We start from the raw sequence: 26522 nt of genomic DNA on the forward strand, positions 1-26522 counted from the left end.
CTCTATATAACAATGGTACGGATGACCTAACGTATCTGGTGAATGTTTGACAAAGCAAAGTTTCAGAAATTCTGGAAGAGTACATAATTTTTGCACTGCTAAATCTTCAAGAAACTTTTGATAATCCAGTAGTACATTTTCCTTGTGTGGGACTTGACAGTACACGCCACATACCCATTTCATGCGACGTCTTCTATCTTTCACTAACGGTAAAACATTCACCGCTTGCCCTTTTAAATTCATAATTATTTTCAAAAGTTTCAATCCATCGAAAGCATAGATCATTTCATGGAAATAGGATTCTGTAGATGCTGTATGTCGTGAAGTTCCACATAGATTCGTAGCTCTATGATCATTTTTGTTGCGATGTATTTTGGTGAGACGATGATCTGCGGTTTTGCGGAGTACATCCAGCCAATGATTCAAATTTTTTATATAAGTCTTTCGCTGCTCCATACACCATTTCATTATCTTTTGAGCTTCTAGACTGCTTTCAGCTAAACTAGTGTATTCAATTCCATTGATGACATGCGACAGACGTTCAATATATTGTTCAGGGCGGGATTTGGTCGGAATGTTCTCCTGTTTCACTTTCTGATTTTTGGAAGCCTTTCTCTGAGCTTTTGTTGTAGCAGCAGGTTTCTTTAGTTTTTCAATCGATTTGTTTTTCCGCTTGTTCTCGGCACCGTGGTTCTGCACATTCATTGATTGTTTGGGCAATGTGACATTCGTTGTACAATCGTGATTATCATTGCTTCCTTCATTTTTACTTGTTTGGGCAGATTTTTTGAGCTCGTTTTCATGAATTGTATGAGTCGTCTCTTCAACTGTGTCATTTTCAACACTGTTATTTAGCAATGTTTCAGTAGTTGGTCTCTCCCTTGTTATGCTCGAATGACTCTGCGGATAAGATTTGTCTAGATTATCTCGTGGGATCATCTCTATTACGGGGGTTTCCTCTGTTTCGGTCAGACTGCCAGTACTATCGTTCATTTGCAAAGACACTACATCGGCACGGGTACGTGCTTGATATGATCTTCGTTCTTTTTGTCTGATTTCATACAATGATAGAAGCTTCGATTTATTGTTATTGGAAATTGTTGGAAATGGTTCAATCTCCAATTTCTGGAACATCTTGAGGAGGTGTTCACGCATTCGCGCTGTATCATCTTGGATGAGTTCAGGTTTTTCTCTGAATAATAAGGATATTGCAAACGCTATCGCAAACACCCCACAGTCCACTGCATTAGATTGTTCTTGTACTCGTAAGAATCGTACGGAATTATTTCTAATTTTGTAGAATGGATATAGACAATGCAGAAATTTTCTATGATCTTCATGTAATGATCGTACATTCAGCGAGTCATAAATATAGATATATTTACTATCATAATAAGAACAAATCCAATGTCCAAATTTTCCACTATGTGAATTGTCATTACTGTATAAAATCTGGATATTTTTCTTTGCAAGCGGTACGGGCGTGATATGCTCCAGTCTTTGTAAGAATAAAGTATCTTGAAGGCAATAATCTGAGTGATTTGAAACCATGTGTCCAAAAAATCTTATATGTTCATCTTTTAATTGCTCATTCCTAGCAATGATCTCGATCCATTCGTCGCCTAAGGGTAACATTGGTTTCTGCGCCCCCCGACGTTTTTTAGTCAATGGCATATGGTCAGTGTTCTTCTCAGATACGACCATGCTGAAGGTACGTTTCGATGAAGGCTTCTTTACCGCAGTGACATCACATGTATTGTTGCAATCATCGATCTCCATTGCATGTACTTGATTCTGGGATTTGTGCAAGTTAATTTTGGAGATCTGGCCTTGGTTTGAGAACAGCTCCTCATGATTTTTACTGGTTCTATTCATGGAGCGTTGTTGGCCATTTACTGGTTGATTCTCTTTGTTCACATTCAACATGGATTCATTGACGATACCCGGGTGACTGACAATTGATGGGGTTTTATTCGAAAATTTACATGAATGTGCCGTATTAGTTATCATGGGGAACTGAGAAATTTTTCCACATTCTAAAATGTGTAAGAAATGCCCGTGCATTTTCGGCACGTCGTATACGATCCCTTCAGGATTCTCCCCAAAAGCGATTGAAACAGCAAAAGCAATTGCGAAAACTCCACAATCAAACGAGTTTGTTTGCTGTTGTACTCTATAGAACTTGACACCAACTGTATCAAAGAGATAGAAAGGATATAAAGTTCGTAAATATCGTTGATGACATTCAGTGAGTTTACGTGAATTTAAAGAATCATAAATATGAATGTATTTGGTGTCAAACCACTTACAAATCCAATGTCCGCCGATCATTTTCCAAGCTCCACGATCTCATAAATTCCCACTCAAACTGTGCATTAACTGAATATGACAGGTATTGGGATTTATCGGTTCCATGAATTCGGGTAATTGAAATTTCCAGGACTCCCAAAATCCAAAGTGAAAGTGCTTATGAAGTAGATGTGCAAAGTAATCGATTTCGTTATCCGATAACCAGCCGTCATACCCACTGGCTAATATTGTATAACGATTGAATGAAGGCATAATTAAATGAAGTGGAACAACTTGAAATGGTTGGTTTATACTTTTTTTATTTAATCACTGTAAATCTTCAATATTGTAACACACAGAAATAGTTCTATACAATATACAATCAATATAATGATGATCATGTGCTTCTAAATCGTTATAAGAGCTCTGACGAGTGCAAGAACGTAGCTTATGGAGAGCTGGAGATTGAAAACAAACAGCTGAGGGGGAGCTTATATGAAACTGTGAAAAGCTAAGAGAAAGAGAGCTGGAATTGAACAAGAAACAGCTGAGAAAAAGCTGGTATAAATTAATCAACAGCTAAACAAGAGCTGGATATGTTCAATGGAAACAAACAGCTAGTGAAGAGCTGATGATGAATGGAACAGCTAATAATGTGCTGATTGGAAGAAGAACAGCCTGAGAAAGAGCTGATATTTCGATTAATATGACTAAATACAGAGTAAAGAGAATTAAAAGATAAAATAACAGCGTTCATAGAGAATTGAAAGGAAACAAAACTAGAGAAAATAATAGACAAGGGGAGAAAATGAAAGATGAAACTAATGGAAAGACAAAGAAGGTGAACAGGAGAAGAGCAAAATGAGAAATTGATGACAGGAAAAGGGAGTGAGTGCAAAATTCAAAAGGAAAAGAAACCAAAAATACAGACAAGGTTAAAAACCTGGAAAAATCCTTGATATTCTAGACTCAGATCACCTAGAATCAAAAGAAAACATTCGGATAAAGTCTTGAACATCAAAGAATATTCTAATCAGTCGAGGATTTTAGTAAATATCCATATGTTACCAGACCTAATTCTGTCTAATCTAAAATTAAACAGTTGTCTCAACTGGTCGCGTTTCAGGATTCATCCAGTGTGATAGCTTCTGCAGATCACTAGATCAGTATGAAAATACAGTTCTAATGAACTGGACACAGTTCACGGAGACAGTTGAACTGGGTACAGTTCTAATGAACTGTATTTTCATACTGTTGCATCTCAAGATTCAGCATCATTACTAATCATTACTAAGATATGATCATTACTAAGATAGAAAACTAAGTATAATAGGCAGTATTTACCTGATTAAAGATGAATGTTGTCTCGTAACTTTAATAAAAAAGAATTTAGACGATTTGAAAGGTGTATCTGCATCAATATCAATGATCAATTCGATCTTAGATTGGGAATGTCGATATTGGCGGTGGGAAATAACACATCCCGCCACCTACCGCCGATAATTATTGCTCTGATTTTCGATACCAGATGGCGAGCGGAACGAACGAATATGGAGATATGATAGGTCTCGCATAAGAACAAACACACACAAGTAGAAAATATTGTCTTTATTAATTGCACGCGAATAAGCTATATTTAATGATACAAAAAAAAGCGCGGGGCCACGTGGCGTGGGTGTGCGAACCGGAAGAACTATAAAGACTAACTAACTTAGTAACTAAAATGACTGTCTCGTGCAATCCCCTAGATCCAGCCTCGGCACTAGTAACTGTTTGCGCCGTCGGCGCTGGCGCGTGCCTCCGTCGGTAAGGCTGGACTCTGGTCGAGGCTGATCCGCCACACGAATGGGATGTAACTCCCACCAAATTTTCTGAAAGAAATTCTAAGAAAAGCTACGAAATTCACACCAAAGTGCCATGCAACTTTTTTTATTTTTCTGAATAAATATTCGTTAACAATTTACAAACAATATTTATCTTTATATTTTTTTAGACTTTAATTAGAGTTAGAGTTAGAATTTAATTATAAGATAAGGATAATTTTAGTGAAAAAAAACGAAAAATAGTCCTCCCAATGGATCCTGAGATGTATGAAAACCTGCGAACAGAAAAAAATCAACAAACTAATTGGACTATTCCTTTCAATCCATAAACGAAGTTTATGATTACTTATACTTATACTTATACTTACTGGAATGAATAGATACAAGAAGAACACAGGCCGGGAATAGGATGCTGGAATATCAGAGAAATTCTACATTAATACATTGCTCATTAAACGTTCATTACAAAGTGAAGGAAGAATTTTTCCACTCCATAAAATATGAGTTGAATCAAATTTTTCCCTCGCTCAGATAATGATCAATAAAAATCTACCGCAAATGAAGGAATATTCTTACCTGGAAGGAGTAGAGGGGCCAGTCCATCCGTTATTCCTGATAATAAATTTGGATGCCCCCAAACCTAGCACCACCCCCACCCCTGCCGCCTCCACGGGGTGGCCGGCGGAAGCGGTTGTATTGGCCTTTCCAATATCTAAAAAGGAGCGGATCCAAGAAAAGTTAGACCGGAAAAATTGGATGGGAAATCGTTTTACTGCCTCATGCTCAACAAGTGAAAATTTTCGTCAGAGAAAATCCCCACAGGTTCAGAATGAGGCTCCTATTCCATATTACCTGGCATTCCTCCCCCGAGGTGCCCCCCTGCTCTGGGCCTTCCCCTCTCTCCGTGCTGCCTGCCTCGGGCTCCTTCACCCGCCCCTACTTCCGCCTCAGGGGCCTCAACATATCCAGGCCAATCTTCCTTCTCCTTCCGCTGCAGAGTATCGAGTTGCTTCTGCAGCTGTTGGATCAAGCGAAGGCGATTTTCGCTTCCCTTTGAGGGACCACGATGCTGCTGTGGTGCTGCTGGTGGTGACGGTGGTGGTGGTGGTGGTGGTGGTGGTAGTGGTGGTGGTGGTGACGGTGGTGGTGGTAGTGGTAGTGGTGGTGACGGTGGTGGTGGTGGTGACGGTGGTGGTGGTAGTGGTGGTGACGGTGGTGGTGGTAGTGGTGGTAGTGGTGGTGGTGGTGACGGTGGTGGTGGTAGTGGTGGTGACGGTGGTGGTGGTAGTGGTAGTAGTGGTGGTGGTGGTGACGGTGGTGGTGGTGGTGGTGGTGGTGGTGGTGGTGGTGGTGGTAGTGGTGGTCTTCTTGCTGCTGCTGCTGCTGCTGCCTGTCGTGGCGAAGGCCCAGGGGCCCGGTTTTGGGCCAAGGTAGCTAAAAAAACATATAATTTGTTTAATAATATACTCTAAGCAGTTGGCAATAAGAGTGTGTTAGTCGTGTGACAGCAATACCCTACACATCAATACATTCATGTATTAGCAATTTCTACGAGCTAAGAATGTAATGACAAAGACTATTTGTGCATTTTCTTGGGTGAAAACTTTTTTTTCTTAATCATTTTCAAAATAAGGCATTTTCTCTTTAATTATTTTTGAAACATCTCTCGTTTTGGAAAAGTATAGCGTATTTCGATTGTCAAAGACCATTTTACATTTTACAGTGCAGTAACGAGGGTTTTTTTTAAGAAAATCTGTTTATTTACAAGGATAAATGGAAAAAATAGAAAAAGGGTTAGGTGTCAACCGCCATGAAATGCCAAATTATGCATGTTATGCATATCTATTTTTTTTCACCACTGAATCATTTATCACTGAATAAAAAATAACTTTTCTAATCCCGCACTGATAAAAAATTAAGTATTTTCCTTACCAATTCATCCTCAAAATCCATTAGCTCGCAATCGGCGTCCTCGAAGTTTGCCATGGTGCACGGAAAGAGAGATCTCGGGATTCCCCTAGTCTCTTCTCTGTCCTCTGGGCGCATTTTCCATCCACGACACTTTTCCAACCTCTCATTTCTCGCGCGCGACGCTGATTGCGAACCGACCACACAGCGCCCGTAGGAAACAAATGCTGTCAACTGTTGAACAAAAATCTGACCGTTTCATTCTGAGATAATCGCACCGTGGAAAATATGTAAAAAAATCCGTTGCTATGCGCGGATCTTTTTAATTAGACGTTTAATTCGGAAAAACTTGACATAAATGAATATAGCATAGGCGGTTTAGGTAATGTAACTAAGTGTATTTTTGCTGCAAATTGCCGCGTTTTCACTCAGTTACGGAAATTCGTTTTGGAGATAGTGGAAGGGGTAGTTGTGTCGTGTATACAGGGTCCCCTTTATCTTATTGTAAAGGGTGCACCGGCGTGTTTGGGGGGTGGTTTGGAACCGAAAAGTCCTTTTCCACTTTTCGCCCCGACGCACCCCTATCGAGATATGGGGGTGAAAAGAGCGGCCAATGGGGCGCGAGCTTTGCGCGGCTGTACGTCCGTGTGCCGCGGGTAAGCGGTGTGCGTGCTTCCCCTTCTCCACGGACGGACGTTCCATTCCGCTAGTGAGAGGAAGAGAGGGGGGGGGAGATATTTCTCTCTCAATCATTGCCAATTTCAAGACAAACCTTGGGGGGGGAGTAGAGGGGGTGATTAAATTACATAATTAATGTTTAAAATTGTCGAAATAATAATAAACACGTTAAATAATAAACGCGATTTCTTGATTATCAAAGAATCAAATTGTCTACAACAAATGTCTTATGGCGGGTCCCGTAAATCCATTTGTTTATGTAATAATTGGATGTAAAATTTAAACAACAATCCGCGATTAATTATTAAACTAAGACATCTACGCGATTTTTCGATAAGATCATTAATGTGTAAAATTGAATTTTTGGCAAAAAAACCGTCTTGACAAAATGTTGTAAACCGATTTGTTTACAGGATAATTGGCAAAACGTGTTTTTTGGTGGAAAAATTCTGAAAATCGCGGGCATCCCCCTTGGCGTTCCAAAGCTAATTATTTAAATGTTAATTATCTCATTATGCAATAGCCCTACAGTGTTTTGTCAAAAGATCTGTTTAAACTATAGCTAAAAAACGCCCCCCAACTCATCGACAAGTGATCGATGAATTTCGGATACTTCCGGAGTTCATCGGGTCACTGGTCATCGGTCTCGGTCACCAACTTGAGACCCCCCCCAAATCAGTCTTACAACGTATCTCCAACGTACCGGTCAAAGTAATTCTACCTTTTCGAATTATTCAACGTTTCTCAACTAAATTTCGAACCTCAACGATCCACGATTTCACACGGGTGAAACTCAACAAACATTGTGCAATTTGTATAGTTTTACAACTAGTGACAATAAAACCACGAAGTTTTTACAAATTAGTGTCGTGTGTCTTCAATTGCATCTTGCTACACCAATCCCAATTTTTCCAACGCCCGACCACCCAAAACAACGATCCTCAACTAAACATTGGTCCTTCGAGCCGGATGGTGCGGTAAAAAACAGTGAAAAAATTGTGAAAGTGTGGTGAAAATTCAACGGAAAACCAACAAGGACGCCAAGTCCTATAGTGAAATCAACGGCCCGTGGAATATTCTGGAACATTCCAACGATAAACCCAACAACATTCCAACGATAATCCCAACGTTAGAACAATAAGAATTTATTGCCCTCGACCCTTGGTGTTAACTTTGTTTACATTCCGTCGGGTCTCAAATTTCCCTGACCGCGTGTGTGACCATTCGTGAGTGCTCGGCCAACTTCGCTCAACTTCGCCAGTAGTCCCCCACTTACTGGGACACTGCTCCACGAGTGAGGTCGCACCCCACTCAACGTCAACTCAACGGTCGGTACAGCGCAGCGGTCGGTAAAGCTCAACGGTCGGTAACGTAGTTATCAGTTACCAGCATGGCAGATGATAGAGAGTACGAGCCAACCCAACCCATTGAGATCAACGTCGAGATCAACCCCGTACCTCCAATCGTCGTCAACCCTCCAGAGACGCAAGCTCCAACCACACAGGAGCATGAAGACTGGGCAACCGCTGTGGAAACTTTTCCTTCAGTCAACATCTCAAATATTAAAACGAGGAAGTCCGAAATACCAACGATGCCATCAACTTCAAGTACACCAACGCAGCTCTCAACAGGTACAGCCAATCAACTAGAGTTTCTGGAAGACCGAATACTTGAATTCAACGCAATTGATGAGGAACTGAGGGAATTAAGAGCCTCAGATACAACGTTGGAGGAACTCAACGGCCATGAGGAATATTTAAAGGATGCCTGGACTGAATTTGCTGAGCGATCACAGGCATTGATTGCTAATCTACCTGCTGATCACAGCTACATGACGGGAAAGGCATTCCTCAAAACTGGAGAATTAAAACGGCAGACGCTGAAGAGGATCTGGAAACTTAAAGGGGAAATATCAACGAAGGAGAAATTATCCGCGGGTAGAACAACGACCACTCAACTGAAAAGAATTGACCTCCCAATATTTCAAGGAAAATTTTCCCAGTGGAAAGAGTTTGCTGATCTTTTTCAGAATCTGGTTGGGAGAAAATCAGACATGTCGCCTGCAGAAAAGTTGGTGAGGCTGAAGGAGGCTCTTAAGGGACCCCCAGCTGAGTTGATCTCGTCCTTCACTGCTACGGACATCAATTACGAGAAGGCATGGGACAAACTTCAACGGCATTATGAGAATCCACGTCTCATCGCCGGACACCTCTTCAACAGGGTGCTCAACTTGCGGCCAATGGCTAAGGGAGACGCCAAGGCCATGATAACCAACGCACACATTGCTCGTGAGACAGTGGACCACCTGATCAGCACCGCCGGGATTCCCAAAGAGGATTTGGGTGAGCAATTCGTTTTTCACTTGCTCAAGCGATCAATGGAGGCTGATACTCGCACCACGTGGGAACAGAGGCTGGGAACATCAACAAATTTCATACCTCTGCAGGATTTAGTCAACTTCCTGGAGTCAACAGCAAGAGGCATGACTCCAGATGATCAACACGAACCAACGGTTCATCAACGGCCAAAGGAGAAAATTCAACGTGGTAAATCACCACCTCGAGCACGCGTTTATCATGCCGCCGAAGCAACAGCTCAACGAAAGGAGCCTCAACATATTAAGCCTGCTGATTGCTGTGCATATTGCAGCGCCAAGCATTTCATTGGAAGGTGCCCAACATTTCTCAGCCTCTCAGCGCAGAAAAAACTAGAGTTTCTGGCAACAACTCGACTGTGTTACAACTGCTTCGGTACACACCTGGTGACAAGATGCAAGTGCACCAAATCCTGCATGAAATGCCAAAACAGGCACCACACGCTGTTGCACATGGACCCAAAGGACAGAGAGAGGACATCGACAATCAACAGCGGTCCAGAGCAACCATCAACGAGTGCGGAATCAGGTTTGAGTGTTTGATTTATTATAATTCTAATTCATCACTCAGATCATTGATCCTCACTCGTTTTCAACAGGTCGTTCAACATCAACACAATCAACTAAAGTCAACGAGAAATCAACAGCTTCAACGACTAGCCAGGGGATTTACGCCCCCCTGAGTCAAGTCGAAGAATCGACTCAACGGAATTCGGTCAACGCAGAGGACGCTAAGTTCTCCCACAAATCAACGGATCAACGACTAGTGCTCTTGGCTACAGCTAAAGCTAGGGCATTCTCCAAAAGCGGATTCTACACGATCGCCAGAATCCTCATCGACCAAGGCTCAGAGCTTTCATTTATTTCGGAAAGCCTGGTTCATCAGCTTCAACTACAACGACGACATTCAACGATTGAACTCATCGGAATTGGTGGAAAACACGCATGTTCAACGAGAGGGATTGTGGCAATCACGCTCCAATCAACGAAACAGCCATTTCAACAGGTTGAGATCAACGCCCACATCCTGCAAAAGCTAACCTCACGGTTACCAACGTTCTCATGCTCATCTGCATCAATCGGATCACTGCAGCAGCTTCAACTGGCAGATGAGAGCTATTCAACACCTGGACCTATCAACATAATAATCGGAGCTGACAACTACGGGAAAATCATCGGCAACGGGATTGAAAAATCCAACCATGATCAATTAGTTGGCCAACTAACAACATTCGGATGGATCTTATCCGGTCCATTATGCAACACAACGTCTTCAACGAGGACCTCCTTATCCGCGGCAAGGGGATCTTCCAACGAACAATTAACGGAGCTTCTACAAAGATTCTGGGTCCAGGAAGAACCACCAATCTCAACAAATCCAACCAACGAGCTCACACCAGACGAATTAGAGTGTGAAGAACACTTTCAACGCACTCATCAACGAGACACGTCTGGGCGCTACATTGTGCGATTGCCACTTCGCACATCAACAGCAGCGCTCGGAGAATCGAGGAATAAAGCGCTTCGTCAGCTCCAGTCGGTGAAACGAAGACTAAACGCTAATCCTGACTACAGCAAACTCTACTATGACTTTATCAACGAATACGAAGCACTTGATCACATGCGACGTATACAACAAATATCAGAACCAGCAACAAACTACTACCTGCCACATCATGGGGTTCTGAGGGAAGATTCACTAACTACGAAGCTTCGAGTAGTCTTCAACGGCTCCAACAAGACATCAACGGGTATCTCACTCAACGACATCCTCCACGCGGGCGGAAAGCTTCAAGTGGATGCAATGGATGTACTAACATGGTTGAGACGACATCGACTCGTCTTCGGCACCGACATCGTTAAGATGTTTCGACAAATCAACGTACACCCTGACGATTGGAATCTTCAACGCATTCTTTGGATAGACGAAAATCAACAACTTGTGACATACCAACTAACAACGGTCACATATGGACAGAAATGCTCTCCATGGCTCTCTTTGAGAGTTCTTCAACAACTCGTCAACGATGAAGGTCAACGATTCCCTGCAGCAGTGCTACCGCTAACTAAAGGCCGTTATGTCGACGACATTTACGGTGGAGCGGACTCTGAGGGAGAATTCAAAGAAATGATAATTCAACTTCAACAGATCTGCCAGGCGGGCGGATTTCCACTTCAAAAGTGGACCAGTAATCGCCCAGAGATACTCCAACAGCTCAACTTGTCAACGGGACCGGCAGGTACAGTGCAATTCGAGGAAGCAGTCATCAAAACGCTCGGATTGTGCTGGCATCCAGCAACAGATTTATTTCAATATAAATCTAGAACATTCAACTCAACGAGCTTCACCAAGAGGGTACTGCTATCGGAAATAGCTCAAATTTTCGATCCTCTTGGATTCATCGCACCAGTCATTGTTCGAGGAAAAATACTCATCCAAGAACTATGGCTGCTTAAACTCGCTTGGGATGATCAACTTCCACTCGACTATGTTCGAAGGTGGAAAGAGTTCAGGGAGGAACTCACGCAACTAAATCAACTGTCCATCCCAAGATGGCTGAATCTATCTCCAACGACTACCAACGTACAAATACATGGATTTGCCGACGCATCAACAGCTGCCATGGGAGCAGTCGTTTATCTACGAGTTCAACGAAACAACGAAACACCAACAATCAGCTTGGTGTGTGCCAAAACAAGAGTTGCACCACTGAAAAAGCTGACGATTCCACGCCTGGAGCTAACCGCGGCCCTTCTGCTAACAAAAATTGTCAGCTGGGCACAACGCACATTGGAAATCAACGGAGAGACATACCTTTGGTCTGATTCTTCTGTAGCTTTGGCATGGATCAACAGCCATCCATCGAGATGGAAGGAATTCGTTCACAATAGAGTAACGAAAATCCAGGAAGAGTTACCAACAGCCGTATCGAGACATGTTGGTGGGATTTACAACCCTGCTGACTGCGCTTCACGTGGCATTTCACCGAGTCAACTCAACGAACATCACCTTTGGTGGAAAGGGCCTGACTGGCTAGCAAAACCGTCGTCAGACTGGCCACAAAATACAACCAGTGCTCCAACGGAAGTCTCTCTTGAAGAGAGACCAGCAACAGCTCACCCAGTAGCTGCTGAAGCTAGGCAGCATCCACTGACAGAGTTCCTGAACAGATATTCTACTTTATCAAAAGTATTACAAGTCACCGCAACGATGAATCGAGCCATCCAACGACTTCGACGACAACCAACGCCCGATTCATCAGTATTAACAACGATAGAACTCAACGAAGCGAGGACATTCTGGGTTAAGGTAACACAACACCAATACTTTGAATCTGTGTTTCAGAACTTGAACAGAGATATTCAACTACCTCGCCAACATCCACTGGCCAAGCTCACCCCGAGAATTGATGATCAAGGAATTCTCAGGCTTGGTGGACGACTAAAGAACTCATTGCTTGATCCAGACGAGACTCATCCAATTATCTTACCACGACAATCTCGCCTGACAACGCTCATCATCAACGAAGCTCACCAGAAAACACTCCACGGAGGAGTTCAACTCACCATGGCTCACATCAGACAACGATACTGGATCGTTGGTGGCAGAAAGTCAGTGCACGCATCAATTCTGCGCTGTGCTGTCTGCACCAGATTCAGGGCAACAAGAGCCCAACAGTTAATGGGTCAACTTCCAACAGCCAGAGCAACGCCTTCAAGACCATTCCTGCATACTGGAGTGGACTATGCAGGGCCACTTCCAATCCTGAAGTGGAGACCAACGAACGCGCAACCATCAACGGTTCATATAGCGGTTTTTGTGTGTTTCACAACCTCAGCTGTTCACCTTGAACTGGTCAACAGACAAACAACGGATGCATTTATCGCAGCATACAAAAGATTTACTGGAAGGCGAGGCATTCCAGCTATCATGTATAGTGACAATGCAACGACATTCGAAGGAGCAGCCAACGAACTCAACAGACTATACAACCAAGAATCTCCAGATAACCAACAAATTAGAGCTGCTCTTGCTTCCAACGGAACCCAGTGGAAATTCATCCCACCAAATGCTCCTCACTTCGGAGGCAAGTGGGAGGCCGCTGTAAAGTCAACGAAGTATCATCTACGACGAGTATTAGGAACAACAACTTTAACATACGAAGAGCTCAACACGATCCTGATACAAATCGAGGCCTGTCTCAACTCAAGGCCTATTCTTCCGATGAGAGATGACCCAGATGACCTTCAGGCTCTTACACCAGGGCATTTCCTCATCGGAGAACCTCTTCAACTACTCCCGGAGCCATCTCAACTCAACACAAATATCAACAAAATCACACGATGGAATCTGGTGACCCAGAAAATACAACAATTCTGGTCGAGATGGTCCAGGGAGTGTCTCCAACGTTACCACTCCATCTACAAGTGGAATCAACAGCAACGCAACATTAAGGTGGGAGATATGGTCCTGATGATCAATGATGATCTCCCTCCAGCACGTTGGCCACTGGCGCGAGTCATTGCGGTAAGGCCAGGGGCTGATGGCCTAGTGAGAGTCGCAGAACTGCTCACAGCAACACCAGAAGTCCCAACGAATCCAGATGGATCACCATCAACACAGAACATTCGGGTTCAACGACATCAATACACCAGACCGATAGCAAAACTTTGCTTGCTACCAACGGACCCAACACCAGCAGACCAACAAGAGGACAACTAGAGATTACCATCAACAGAGGATTCATCACGCCTGATGAATGCGGGCGGGATGTTTAAACTATAGCTAAAAAACGCCCCCCAACTCATCGACAAGTGATCGATGAATTTCGGATACTTCCGGAGTTCATCGGGTCACTGGTCATCGGTCTCGGTCACCAACTTGAGACCCCCCCCAAATCAGTCTTACAACGTATCTCCAACGTACCGGTCAAAGTAATTCTACCTTTTCGAATTATTCAACGTTTCTCAACTAAATTTCGAACCTCAACGATCCACGATTTCACACGGGTGAAACTCAACAAACATTGTGCAATTTGTATAGTTTTACAACTAGTGACAATAAAACCACGAAGTTTTTACAAATTAGTGTCGTGTGTCTTCAATTGCATCTTGCTACACCAATCCCAATTTTTCCAACGCCCGACCACCCAAAACAACGATCCTCAACTAAACAGATCTTTTTTATTGTAAATTTAATTTACAACAAGAAAGGTCTCTTGACAAAATGCTGTAAAAGAGCCTATTATCGAGATAATTAATGATAAACAATCGCGGGCAAATTTCAGAGGGGATAGCTCGCGATTTTCGCCTATTTATTCGAGGTTTCGAAATATATACTTGGCCGATACGCTCCCGCGTATCTCGATTTGCAATATTAGATAAAATTGTATTTTTGTTATTAGGATCGGAAACTGAAAAATATATTTCCGTAAAGAAATATTAAATGTGTTGAGTTTTGAATTTATAGAATTGATCGCCCAGTGACCAGCACACCCCGAACCACCCCTCTCTCCACAACCAACATCCTGAGCAGCGTGAGCAAATACCACCTTTCCCTTGGCTTTTTAGTTTTAAGTTATTAAGTTTACGTTTTAGTTAGGATTTCTAGTTCGTTGTCGTGAGTTATCCGCTTCGATTATGTTTTTCGGTTTGTTGTTCCCGTCGAGACAAATATGAGACAAACTGTGACCGTTTGCAACTACTAAGTGCAAAATGGAATTTAAGGGATTGTAGTAATCCCCAAAACATTAAGGAAAAAGCTGAGGACTGTAAAAGGTCGTTTTATTTTTTTTATATATAATGTTCACGACCGAACAACTCTCCTACCGAAATCCCTTACCGATACGTTCTGTCTAATTCAAGTGATACTGGAAAATCACTTAAAAAACCCTTTGTTAGGGATTTGATGTTTTTAACCGGGTAGGGTGGATTGGAAGCGGAAGTGGAGAGATGATTTACCAACTCGGGATGGTGACGAAAAACACGTTGATTTTGCCTTATGGCGATCTAATATAATTTAACCAAAATGTACACTATTTACACGTGATAGTTTTCCAATAATTATGATGTTGATAATTGCACAATATTCGATGATAATTAACCAAAATTGATAGTAGAAAAGATGAACCAATCCGATAAAAGCCACGATACAAAAACCTGATAATATCCGATATTTGCGTTGTGATACTGATGAAAGATGATCACGAAGTGAGGTATGTGGTCAGGGTAACCCCTCATGGCACCCGAGCCCACTCCCGAATTATTCCGATGGTGTCCGATCGACCCAGTGCCCTGGATCAGCCTTAATTTTATACACCCTTAATTGTTGTTTTTGAAGCAATGGCAGCTCTCACATCTAATTCAATGCAGATATGAATATTCAATTCAATATTTTCGGTCGCGGTTCCATTGCATTCTGCTTCTCGACATTTAATGTTGGATATTCGGCGGTAATAGAGTAGGGCTTTACGTAAGCATCTATAGCCCTGTCGTCGTATTAGCCGTTCGATTACAGCGAGGAGTAATATTTTGTCGACCTTTTTACCGGAACAGTCCGAAGCACTGCAATTGTAGGTTCTAAATCCACTAGGCTCATCAGAAAAATAATTGCTCCATACCCTTGCGATAAAATCCTCAGCATTGAGAATGTATGGATGTATGGAAGTGTTGCTCGCGTCTTCTCTAATAAAATATAATTGGTTGAGAGTCTTCAAACGTTCCAATAAAATTGCCTTCGTGAGTCCATTTTTACAGAAATTTGAAGTAAATCGCAATAAAGGATTGTCAGATTGCTCCATGAAGCCGCGATAAGAAGGACTGTCTAAAGCGGAGAACTGCACTATGTGTGCAAGTGCATCAAAACGACAGGTCATGGTGACACTAACTTTGATCCCAGTTCTCCGTTTCTTTTCAGGTTCAACCTCTTCGGTCTCAAAATTCCGTAGGTAGTCACATTTTATTCGGATCCAGTTGCACTTGATACCATTGAGCAGTAAAAATCCTTTCTTTTTTGATGCTTTTCTCTGATTTAATATCGCCGTTTCCGGATGGTTCTGAAATTAAAAACCTTTTGCCTTCACTTTGAGTATTTCCATTTCTTTCTTTTTCCTATCAGCAACTCTAATTTCCTGCTCAATAGCACCCTCTTCGTCCAATATAATGATGCCGTCGTGATCCGATTCATCAAATTTGTTCCTTTCAAAATTTTCTTCAATTTTGGGACAACCACTTCGCGTTATACTATCACGGGGAATAGAATTGACGCATAAATCAATGCTCTCGTCGGTTGTGCTACCATCATCCCTCTCGAATTTAAACTTTGGAAAAACACGTGACTTTTCAACATATGTCGGCTTGTGATGACTTTCGAACTGTGAAGTCCTACCATAAGAATGGTCCAAGTGTGGTGAACTAGTAAAAATCGGTTGAGGATCGAGCCATTCAGCTGATTTTGGTGTTGACGGGGCAAGTGGTTTCATTGAATTCTTTGTCTCTTTAGTCAGATTCTCTAAAAGTTTGTCGTAATCACTTTTATGATATTCTTTGTTTTCACCCAGTACTTTGTAGTTCGCTACTTCGCTTATGATGTCTTGAAAGGAAGTATCCATTTGTTTTTCTTTCGTGGCACGCCGTCCGGTCTCTGCTGCGAAGCCTAAAAAGTCCGATAGAATATTTCATGTATCGAGAAGACAAGAAACTTCCAGCTTATCATCACTCTTAATTGACTCATGATCGGAGATATCACTGTTAGCGGCGAAACCACGATCGTTTCCAAGTCCTCGCCAGATTTCATAACTCGAAAAATCTGAATCATCAACGTGTTGTTTTTTTGGTGGACGTTTTGAAAAATCATTCTTTCGTTTGGTGCCTTTTTTGCCTCCAACAGAATCTGAAAGGGGTCCATATTTAATTTAGCAAATAATAAGTTGTCACCACTAGAAAGACTTTGGCAATGCTCCAGTACAAATCTGTTGCCAGAACAGGGCAGAACAGGGCAATGTTGGAAGACGTGTCTTCGCAAGTAAGCAAAGTAACCTTCCTGGTGGCTGGTTGATGCTTGCCTATCAGCTGCGTAGACTGGCAGTACTGCAGCTGTCCAAAGTGGAAATTCTTTGGCCAGACGTTCTAAATCCTTCACGAAGGCTGGTAAATAAAATGCATTAACCGACCCTCCTGACAAACTTGATATTCCGCCTACGTCCATAAGTTCCTTAATCCATCTATGAGTGGATGTTTCACTTGCACCCTCTTCAAAGGGTTTGGGTTCATTCTCATTCTGTTGCACGTACGTGGTCATGGAAGCCTCCAAATCTTTGATAATTTTTTTTCGATCACTGATCTGCTCTTCTAATTTTTTCCTAGCGTCTATTACCTTCAAGGTAATCATTGGCGTTGAACTCATTGCGTCATTGTAAGGTTCTAACCCTACGATACATATCCAAAGGAAAATCCTCCGAAATTCCTCTACGCTACGGGAGTCCACTAGCAAAGCAACACAATGAGGATAAAACTGTTTGATATAGGGGTGATCTTTGTCCTGCATGGATTTCCATTTGGACACGAATCCCATTACATGAGCTACATCGATTCGGATAAGCGTCCTGATTCCAAAGGTTGTATTTTTCCATTCAAAGCCCACGTAAAAAGTGCGTCTACGTAGCCCTTCAATGTGAGCTCATTAAACGTAACACACGAAGCCATAGGTATGGCACGCTGATAATCGCTCCATACTTCACCGGGTGCTTTGGCACCTGACTCTCTCCATGATCTCAGCCAAAGTGCAATAAAAGCTTCAGTGTGTATTTCCGTTACCATTTGACACACACAGATAGTCTTTCCCTCAAATTTGATTGCAATAGTATATAAATAAGCATGTCCAGTCATTTTCCCTGGACAAATTTCAAAACTTTTGATAAACTTTCCCGAGGCATCTACTGAAATGGTTGACAATTTTCTCCATAAACGAACATACTCGTTGAAAACTTTCACTTGATCAGGGGTCCAATAAAAGATGAAAAATTTCGAGCATCCTCTATTGTGTATCGTGTTAGGAAACCGAGGATCTGTAACCATTTTCTGTAGACATTTAATAACATCAATTTTTTCATTTTGTGGCAGGCCAGCTCTTTTTTTTCTCCTTCCATTCTGATCTGCCTGTAGATATAATTGAGGTGAACGTGAGGTGGTATATTCTCCCCGCATTTCATATCATTCCTTTATAGTTCGTCTCGATAATTACTCGCACTCTGTTTCTCCAGTCTCCTTCCAACCTGTTCTCTTTCGAGGCCTCTCACTGGTCTCCTGACTTCAACGTGGTAATCTCAGCGTGTGTCACGGGTTTGGATTGTCAGTTGCAAGCCTCTCTCGTCAGGTTCTTTATCCGAGGTACCGATCAAAACGTTTCGACAATTCTTCTTATCTTTACAGTAGGCGTCAAATTTCAAAAGTGGTTTATCCTTCGGTGAGTTCGGATTTGACTGCACGTAAGAGTATTTCGCAAGAAATACTCCGTTGAAAATCCAACAGTTAAAAGCGTATTTTTTGTAGAAAGCGCCAATTATAATTGAAGCCCAAGTTTCCTTTTTCAGTCTTGTTTTGCTCTTAGTGTCGTCGGGTTTGATCAATTCCCATTCTTCTCTAGACAGTTGAAGATAGAAAGTTTCAGACTCCACTTGGTTTTCACAAGTACAAGTTTAGCTTTTGGGACTACTGATAGACCCTGATTCCTTCGGGCTTGACTCAGGTCCCCTCGCTTATTATATCTTACGTGTGTATAAATTGAACGAGGAATGAGACGGCCATCCACGTCGCAACTCATTTTGTGCCATATAGGATCTAAATGGGCTGGGAAATCGTTGGTTGAGAAACGGTCGATATATTTCTCGAGTAACGCGATAACCTCTTCCTGAGAGACGTTTGGTATTCGGCCCATTTTCCAAGAATGTAGACCTGAAAATAAAAAATGCAAGAATTTATACATTATACTGTTGTATGCGAAATATACTCATGTAATCGTCAATAATCACAACTGGATGATAATGTTTGAGTTTCGACCTGTATTGATAAACGAACTCAGGTGAGTTAAAAATACAACACCTGCCGAGATGTACATCAATTCATTCCCATGACTCGTATTGTACCATTAGACTTGAACATCAACGTATAAAAAAGATTTCATGATGAATAGTTGACTTCACTGAAAGATGTGGCATTTGACAGTGCAGATATTGAAAAATTGCAACGATGGCTTATGACATCCAAATGAATCTGTCAAATTTCGTGTTTTACAAATTGAGTTCTATATTTGTTAAACAAAATCTGGTGGGTCATGAATGACCGATTACTTTGAGTCCCCTAATGAACCATGTGCAATTAATTTTCCTCCATTGTTGTTTATCTTTTTTCCAGGTTAAACAAAAACGCACGCCTTCAGACCAAGGGACAACAATGGGGGCAATTCTTCTACTTATTGAAATGTCTCAATCTTTTATGAACTGAAAAAATCATGGAACTATTTCAAAAAGTAGTAAATGAATAATTAAACAAAACAAAAATGAGCCTATGCTCTACTTTGCCGATACATGAAAATAATGATGGAACCTGTTTTATCATGTAAGAGATGATGATAACATAACAGCAAAATCTGTTTTTTTGTAAAAATAAAAACATTTTTGATTAAAAATCGAATTCTCAACGTATTCATAATTACATTTGGCTACGTATAGAAATTTGATTGTTTATGTAAACTCTTCTTATCTCACAAAAAAAAACAGATTTCCATTTCGATCCGCATAGTAAGTTTCATAAATTGTAATTGTATATTTAATAACTCAATAATAAATTAATGAATCGAAATAATTAATATTCAGTCAATATTCAGATCATGCAGCGGAACTAATTTAAATTCTAACAAACTGAGAATGAATATAGGAAACCCATAAATCCATGTAGATCGAGCAAAACTTTAAAAACATGGCGAGAAAAGCTCTATTAAATTGTCGGGCCTTCAAGTTTTATTAGGGTCTCCTCTTAATACGATACAAGTACAATATGCACTAGTCAAATATCCTTCAAAGATTTATTCTTCGTCGTAATAAAAAAAATTGCTCGATAAACCCAGAATATTGATTGATTTTAATACTCGAATAAGTCTATCAGTTCAACATTTGGTCTCGGAAAAGACCAAGATTAAAAAGTCTGGAAAAGTCAGGGAATTTCAAGAAACTTTTCGCTCGATACCCTGATAAAGTGCTAAAAAACTAACACTCATGCTTGTGAAGTTGATAATTGTATTATTTTAAGTGACGCTTACATTTGTCTGGAATTTTCTCGAATCCATTATATAATTAGAGTTGAAACTTGATCTCCTTCCCTTGGATGCCAGAATATATTTTTTCTAAAAAAGGTGTATGCAAGTTTAAATTCAATTAAGTGGAGTGTTAAGAATATGTGCGCCTCTAACGGCAGTTTTGGGTACCGTTGCCCATGCTGCTGGGAGGTTAGCGTGACACGTGTCCCGCCCGGTCTCGTCTGTCGTGCACGAACTTGCGTCTAGCTAAGATCAACAAGTGATACGTATCGATATATGTAAGAGGTTACGAGTGAACGACTAAATACGAACGAACATTACAATAAACTATATTCATTGATAAATGATATACAGGTGTTTTATTGCGTTCCACACCCCACCTGAATCTTAACATGGAGAAACTGGTATAGCAATATTACATTATATTATATCGAATATTATATTATATCAAAGTTCATACCTTCACATATCCTCGGATTTCTTCCTTACATGTTCAAAAGTAAACCCTGTGCTTGTACCCTGACAACTACAACTACTAAATTTCGGACTCCGGTACATTTTCTGCAAAAAATATTCAATTATTGCAAAAATAACGTGGTATAAGGAAAAATCGAAATTTTTTACGTTTTATAATATATTCATGACTAGCACCGACATTCATATATTGAGGTCACCGTAAGGGATTACACAGTGAGATCAATTTCCTTTTAGTGTATAAGATAAATTCAACAACATCGCCCATAGTTACACGCGTTGTTGTACTTCTTATCATTGGGAAAAACATGTAAAGTGTCTATTTTGGGAGGCTAGAAGAAACTCTGCAGAGTCCTGTAAATTCTGGATAGTTGGAGAGACACACCGAATGAATCATAAGCAGGTGTTCTTACAGCTCAGTCACTCCTTAACATTTCGAAAAATTCATTGAATAATAATCAATCAGCCATGACAAACGCCGTCAATACACGTTGTTCAATTCTTAACATCAAGAAGATTGAGGCTGGCGAACGATCCATGGATGAAAATTTAAATCGTTCACCTGATATCTTGGGGGATTCAAAGTGATATTTTAATGAACTTACTACCACTTTCAGTATCAAAGATTTCTGCAGTTTAACGCTTTCCACGAGGGGATTGGCACCTTTCATCATAGAATCTATTCATCAATGTTCCCACAACAATAATAATCCGTAACGTTTATACGGCATTTCATTTCATGACAAAGAGCTGAAACATCAGTCACCTCCATGCTGTTAAATACATTATTGTCAGGTGCAGACGTCCATTTTGGAGCGACATGGGTCGTCAGTGTGATGAATGTTCTGCAGTTACTTAAAGATCGTTAAATCCAATGCCACTAACTCTGACATTTAGTCTCACTATTTTATTAAACTATTTTCATCTAGGAATCATGAGTGCGTCGAAATATAGAAGGAATATTTTTCTACTCACATGTTTTAGCCCTGGAACATCACTTTCACGGAAACATTTACATTTAGTTCAACTCTGTGTGCCACTTCACTTTTGACATTGTTCCGATTCAAAACTTTAAGAATACTTATTATAACACAAATTGCAAAAAAATTACATAATATTATTATGTTATAAAAAGCTTAAAAAGCGGCTGCTCCAAAATGAAAATGCACGTACCATCGCTTTTGGAGCAGCTTGCTCCCCTTCAGCGACGTCTCTATCAGTCTCTATGTAGCGGCGCACGTTCATGCGATAATACGTTGTAAACATAAAAAAAAAATATGTCTAATTAATAAAAAACCATTCCACCATTCGTTTCCAAATTCCAAAAAGTATAAAAACCCGGTCTCCAAACGATGCTGCACCAATGGAGTGGGTTGGGAAGGAAAAAGCCAACTTTTTGAAGTGAAAACTTCTTATGGCGCGTTGGGCACTTTTGTGGGTGAGCATTTTCTCGTGAACTCGCGACAGATGAGATTTTACAGTGATGCCAGATGCGGGACCCACACGTCTCCCACTGCCCCACTCCGCAGCAGTAGTTGCGCGAGGGAGTTGCGCATGAAACCCCCACGCGTGGGATTTATGCCCCCGTCTGGCATCACTGCATACGCATTCTTTGCATGGGCATTCGTTCGTGCCCGCGTGACAGACGAGATTGAGTTTTTTTTATGTTTATTTTATAAATGTATATTAAACGCAAACTTTATTTATTTAAATATTCCATTTGAATGGTGTTGCTGCTATGGTATTGTGTTAAAAAAAACAAATCTAAAGTGTTAATACAAAAGTCGGAAAATCGCCAAAAATTATGGAAAAACCAGAAAAGTAGGAAAACCCGAAAAATCGAAAATATCCTCAATTTAGTCGAGAATTTCACTAGGGACTTGAATCGACGGTCGGAAAATCGTTAAAAATAATGAGAAAGCCGGAAAAGTAGGAAAATTCGAAAAATCAAAAATATACTCAATTTAGTAGAGAATTTCACTAGGGATGTGAATCGACGATCGGAAAAGTGCCCAACCCGCCATAAGTTCAAGTTTTCACTTCTGCCTGCACCCCCGGAGTGCAACGAGTTTTTTTGCTAATTATATGCCTGATTAATTTTCATTAATATTAATGAGAGGACATGTTTCCAAAATCGGAAAATGCTTTTCCAAATTTATCTAATTAATTTCCTAGCTACTGGAATAGTTTAAAATAAATTTCCATGATTTTTTTTGCTAAGTATACGGCGCTATCGCACCTAAACAGGTTCACACCGGGCTGTATGCCGAACATCCTTATCCATTCCCTTCTGGCAGCTTGCACCTGAAATAATCACATCTAACCTATAATTCCAACCCGAGGCCAATCGCGAACGCCACAATACCCATCACCAAGGAAATACCCATTTGAAAGAAAATCCAAGTATAATTACCTTCGAGCTCATCATGAAACCATTAAGATCACAAAAACTCGTTAAAATCCGCAGAAAAAACAATACACCTGCGTTACCACGTGCCCTGTAACCAGAAATGCAAATGGCCACAAGGGTTATTCAACCTTGACGTAATCCAGTGACCCAGTGCCTCTAACGGCAGTACCCACGTATTAAGTAGGTTAGCCACGCCCACTACTCACCGACACCTGTTGACTAGAAGCGCGCGCGAACTGGAACTAATTTCAATAATGAGATCCCTCCTACCAAGAAAGCCTCCCTCGACCTAATAATGGGAGGTTATCTCCGCGGGGGCTGTAATTTCCAAATCATTCAAATGGGTTCCACACCAACCCTTATTCCAAAACGAAATTCAATTATCTCAATGCACTAATTTTGAGGAGTACTCGTCGGTCAAACAGGTTGCGAGCCAGAGTGTTGGTAACTTTTGGAGACCGTGAGTAATTTTCGATTTTTTAAACTTTGGCGCTCAATCAGCTAAAAGGCACCACGACCCCCCTGGTAACTCAGGTAGGGCATAACCACATAAAGTGCAGTGTCAGTGCAGTATTATGTGATATTTCAGTTGGTTGTGATACAGTAAAGTTTTTTTAAATTGATTAAAAAAAAGGTTAAGCTAATTATGTCGACTCAAGATTGTGTTTTATTTGTAGTTGACCTGGTGACGATTTCTATCCCCAGCCGAAGAGTGTCAGGTTTCTTACCTGTCTTTTGTATTCACTATCTTTCTTTTCTTTATCAGTCATAGTATTTTATTCTCGAATTCTTCTTTTGACCTCGTCATTCTTTCAGTTTTTTCTTATTAAATGTCCTACTATTTCGTTTTGTTTTTCTTGTTTATTCTTCTTTTTCTCATCTATCTCTCTTTTCTGCTTTCCTTTAATTCATGATTTTCTTGGATTTTTTTAGTAAATTGTTATTTTGTTCTTGGCAGTCTTTCCAAAGAGCAAGTCCTGCATATTTCATTCTCAACTTCCAGCTTTTTCTTAGCTTTTGTCAGCTTTTAACCCGCTGTACAGTTTGTTCAGCTATTTCTCAGCTGTGTCGTTTACATATTCAGCTCTTTTTAGCTGTTGATCCCCTAATTTTTAGCTTTTCACAAGCTGTGTTTTCAGCTTCTCTACGCTGTTATCATTCTTTATTCAGCTTTCGTAAGCTGTCTCCTTCAGCGGAATACAGCTGTTGTAATATTTTCAGCTAATCACAAGCTGTGTTTATTATATTTTATTATATTTAGCTGTGTGTGTTATATTCATTAAAACGTTAATGTTTGGCAATATTATTGTTAAGTATGTACAATTTCATTCAACAAGCGTGACGGAATAAATTGAATAAATCTTGAGACCTAATTGTTCTAGTTCATTCAATCATGACTTTGTTCAATCACAATTTAATTTTAACAAGGGGACGAGAAGGTTGGTTATCTGATGATGAGATTGATTACTTTGCGCAATTACTTCATGAACAATTCCAATTTGAATTTCAAGAGTCTCGGAAATTCCAGCTGCCTGGCATTATGGAACCGATGAATCCCTGTAAGAAACACGTACATTTGTTGCACAGTACGAGTGGAAATTTTTCAGATAAAGACGCCGGAGAAATGCGTCATGGGCACTGGCTTTGTACATATTATGACGGAAATTCTATCTCTATTTATGATTCCGATAATAGACGCAAACTTGACCCAAAACATATTGAGTATTTGAAAGCTCTATACCCATTTTATCCAATGGATGTACTGGGCGTAAAGTTCTGTACAGTTCAACAAGAACAAAATATGGATGACTGTGGCCTTTTTGCAATAGCTTTTGCCGTATCGATTGCGTTCGGCAAAGCCCCTGGAACGATAACATATGATGCGTTGAGAATGCGAGCGCATTTACTGATAGTGGCAAAATCTCCGAGTTCCCAGTTCTCAGGGATTCGAGCAAATTGGGGCCACACCAAAAACCCGACCAATGGCCACTCATGGAGAAATAGAATTCGGATCACTTCTAGAAGATGATAAAAAGAATCTGCAGGCGAATGATCGGCAAACCGTGGTAAAGGATGATCAGAATCTGCCGCAATATATCGATCAAAGTCAAACCGCTGACCGTCGTTTTCAAGAACACAACCAATCAGACGCGATGCAGGTTGATAATATCAATAACGCGAGCAATGGGCGTTTCATTGCAGTATCACAATCTAAACGCGTTTTCAATGAAACATCATTCGGAAAGTCCAAAGACCAAGAACCCCCAATAAAAAAACGTCGCCGGGCCACACAAGGATGCGGACTGCAGGTTCACCGGTTGGTCTCGAGTGGATTGCGGTAAATCGTAGATCTGAACAACTCACAAGTCAACACATGGAATTTTTTGGGAAATTATTATCAAATCATTCCGATTATTGTCATCAAGATACATTATTTTTGCAGAGGACCGAGCGAATTGCACCCATACCTCCTGCGCAGAAAAATATTCAGATTCAATATAGTAATTATAATGACCAGAAAGGAGAGTATAGACATTGGGTATGTTCTTGGTATGATGGTAGGGATATTTTCATCAATGACTCATTGAACCGGCGCCCATTATATGACGATCACGAAGAATTTCTGCGCGCTTTTTATCCCTTCTTCAGTATCGCGAATAATTCTGGACGATTCATATCAGTACAGAATCAATTGAATGATGTTGACTGTGGTGTATTTGCCATAGCGTTTGCAGTATCGTTATTATTTAGAGAAAAACCGGAGTATATCAGGTATGATTACTCACTAATGCGTGACCACCTGATCAATGTGTTTCAGGCAATGAAGATCACCCAATTTCCTCATACGTCCAATTCCAATCCACCGACATTCTTATCGTTACATCAAATTCAACAAAAAGAACGGAAGGCATATCAACTACGTAGCTGTAGGGACAAAAAGGTTTTAATATTACTGATTGTGTTCAGAGCATGAGGGCGAAGAATCTATGCTCATCTTCACATATAGATGAAAAGAGAATAAATGATTTAGGCGAGTACTCTACACACATTCAATTAGACATGCCATGTAAAGAAATAGGTTCCAAGTCATTGCTGCATGATGTGGATAGGAATAAAGCAAAAGACATGACCGGACTGGCAAGAATTGAGAAGAAGGATAATTCTCTAAGAGAAAATTCGAGCAAAGAAAAAGGCAGAAATCTCACTGATTTCAAGCCAAGAAAAGTTACATTCAATGAAAGGCATAGGGAGGTG

The 26522-nt window shown here is 40.8% G+C and overlaps 2 protein-coding genes across 2 annotated transcripts; one reads left to right on the top strand and one right to left on the bottom strand.

The window, feature by feature from the left end:
• Positions 1–3833: 3833 nt before the first annotated feature.
• LOC135172621 (WAS/WASL-interacting protein family member 3-like) lies at positions 3834–6098 on the bottom strand. Its single transcript, XM_064138773.1, has 6 exons — positions 6045–6098; positions 5594–5627; positions 4965–5546; positions 4689–4824; positions 4481–4524; positions 3834–4387 (listed from the first exon to the last, which is right to left on the bottom strand). The coding sequence occupies exons 1-6, from the start codon at positions 6096–6098 to the stop codon at positions 4332–4334; spliced, it is 906 nt and encodes a 301-aa protein (XP_063994843.1). The 3' UTR covers positions 3834–4331.
• Positions 6099–7252: 1154 nt separating this feature from the next.
• On the top strand, positions 7253–14497 carry LOC135171227 (uncharacterized). The gene is made up of 2 exons (XM_064137618.1): positions 7253–9601; positions 9672–14497. Exons 1-2 carry the CDS (start codon positions 8089–8091, stop codon positions 13793–13795), a joined length of 5637 nt encoding a protein of 1878 aa, XP_063993688.1. The 5' UTR covers positions 7253–8088; the 3' UTR covers positions 13796–14497.
• Positions 14498–26522: the final 12025 nt, after the last annotated feature.

This window comes from Diachasmimorpha longicaudata, chromosome 2 (assembly GCF_034640455.1).
Source record: "Diachasmimorpha longicaudata isolate KC_UGA_2023 chromosome 2, iyDiaLong2, whole genome shotgun sequence".
Lineage (NCBI taxonomy): Eukaryota > Metazoa > Arthropoda > Insecta > Hymenoptera > Braconidae > Diachasmimorpha > Diachasmimorpha longicaudata.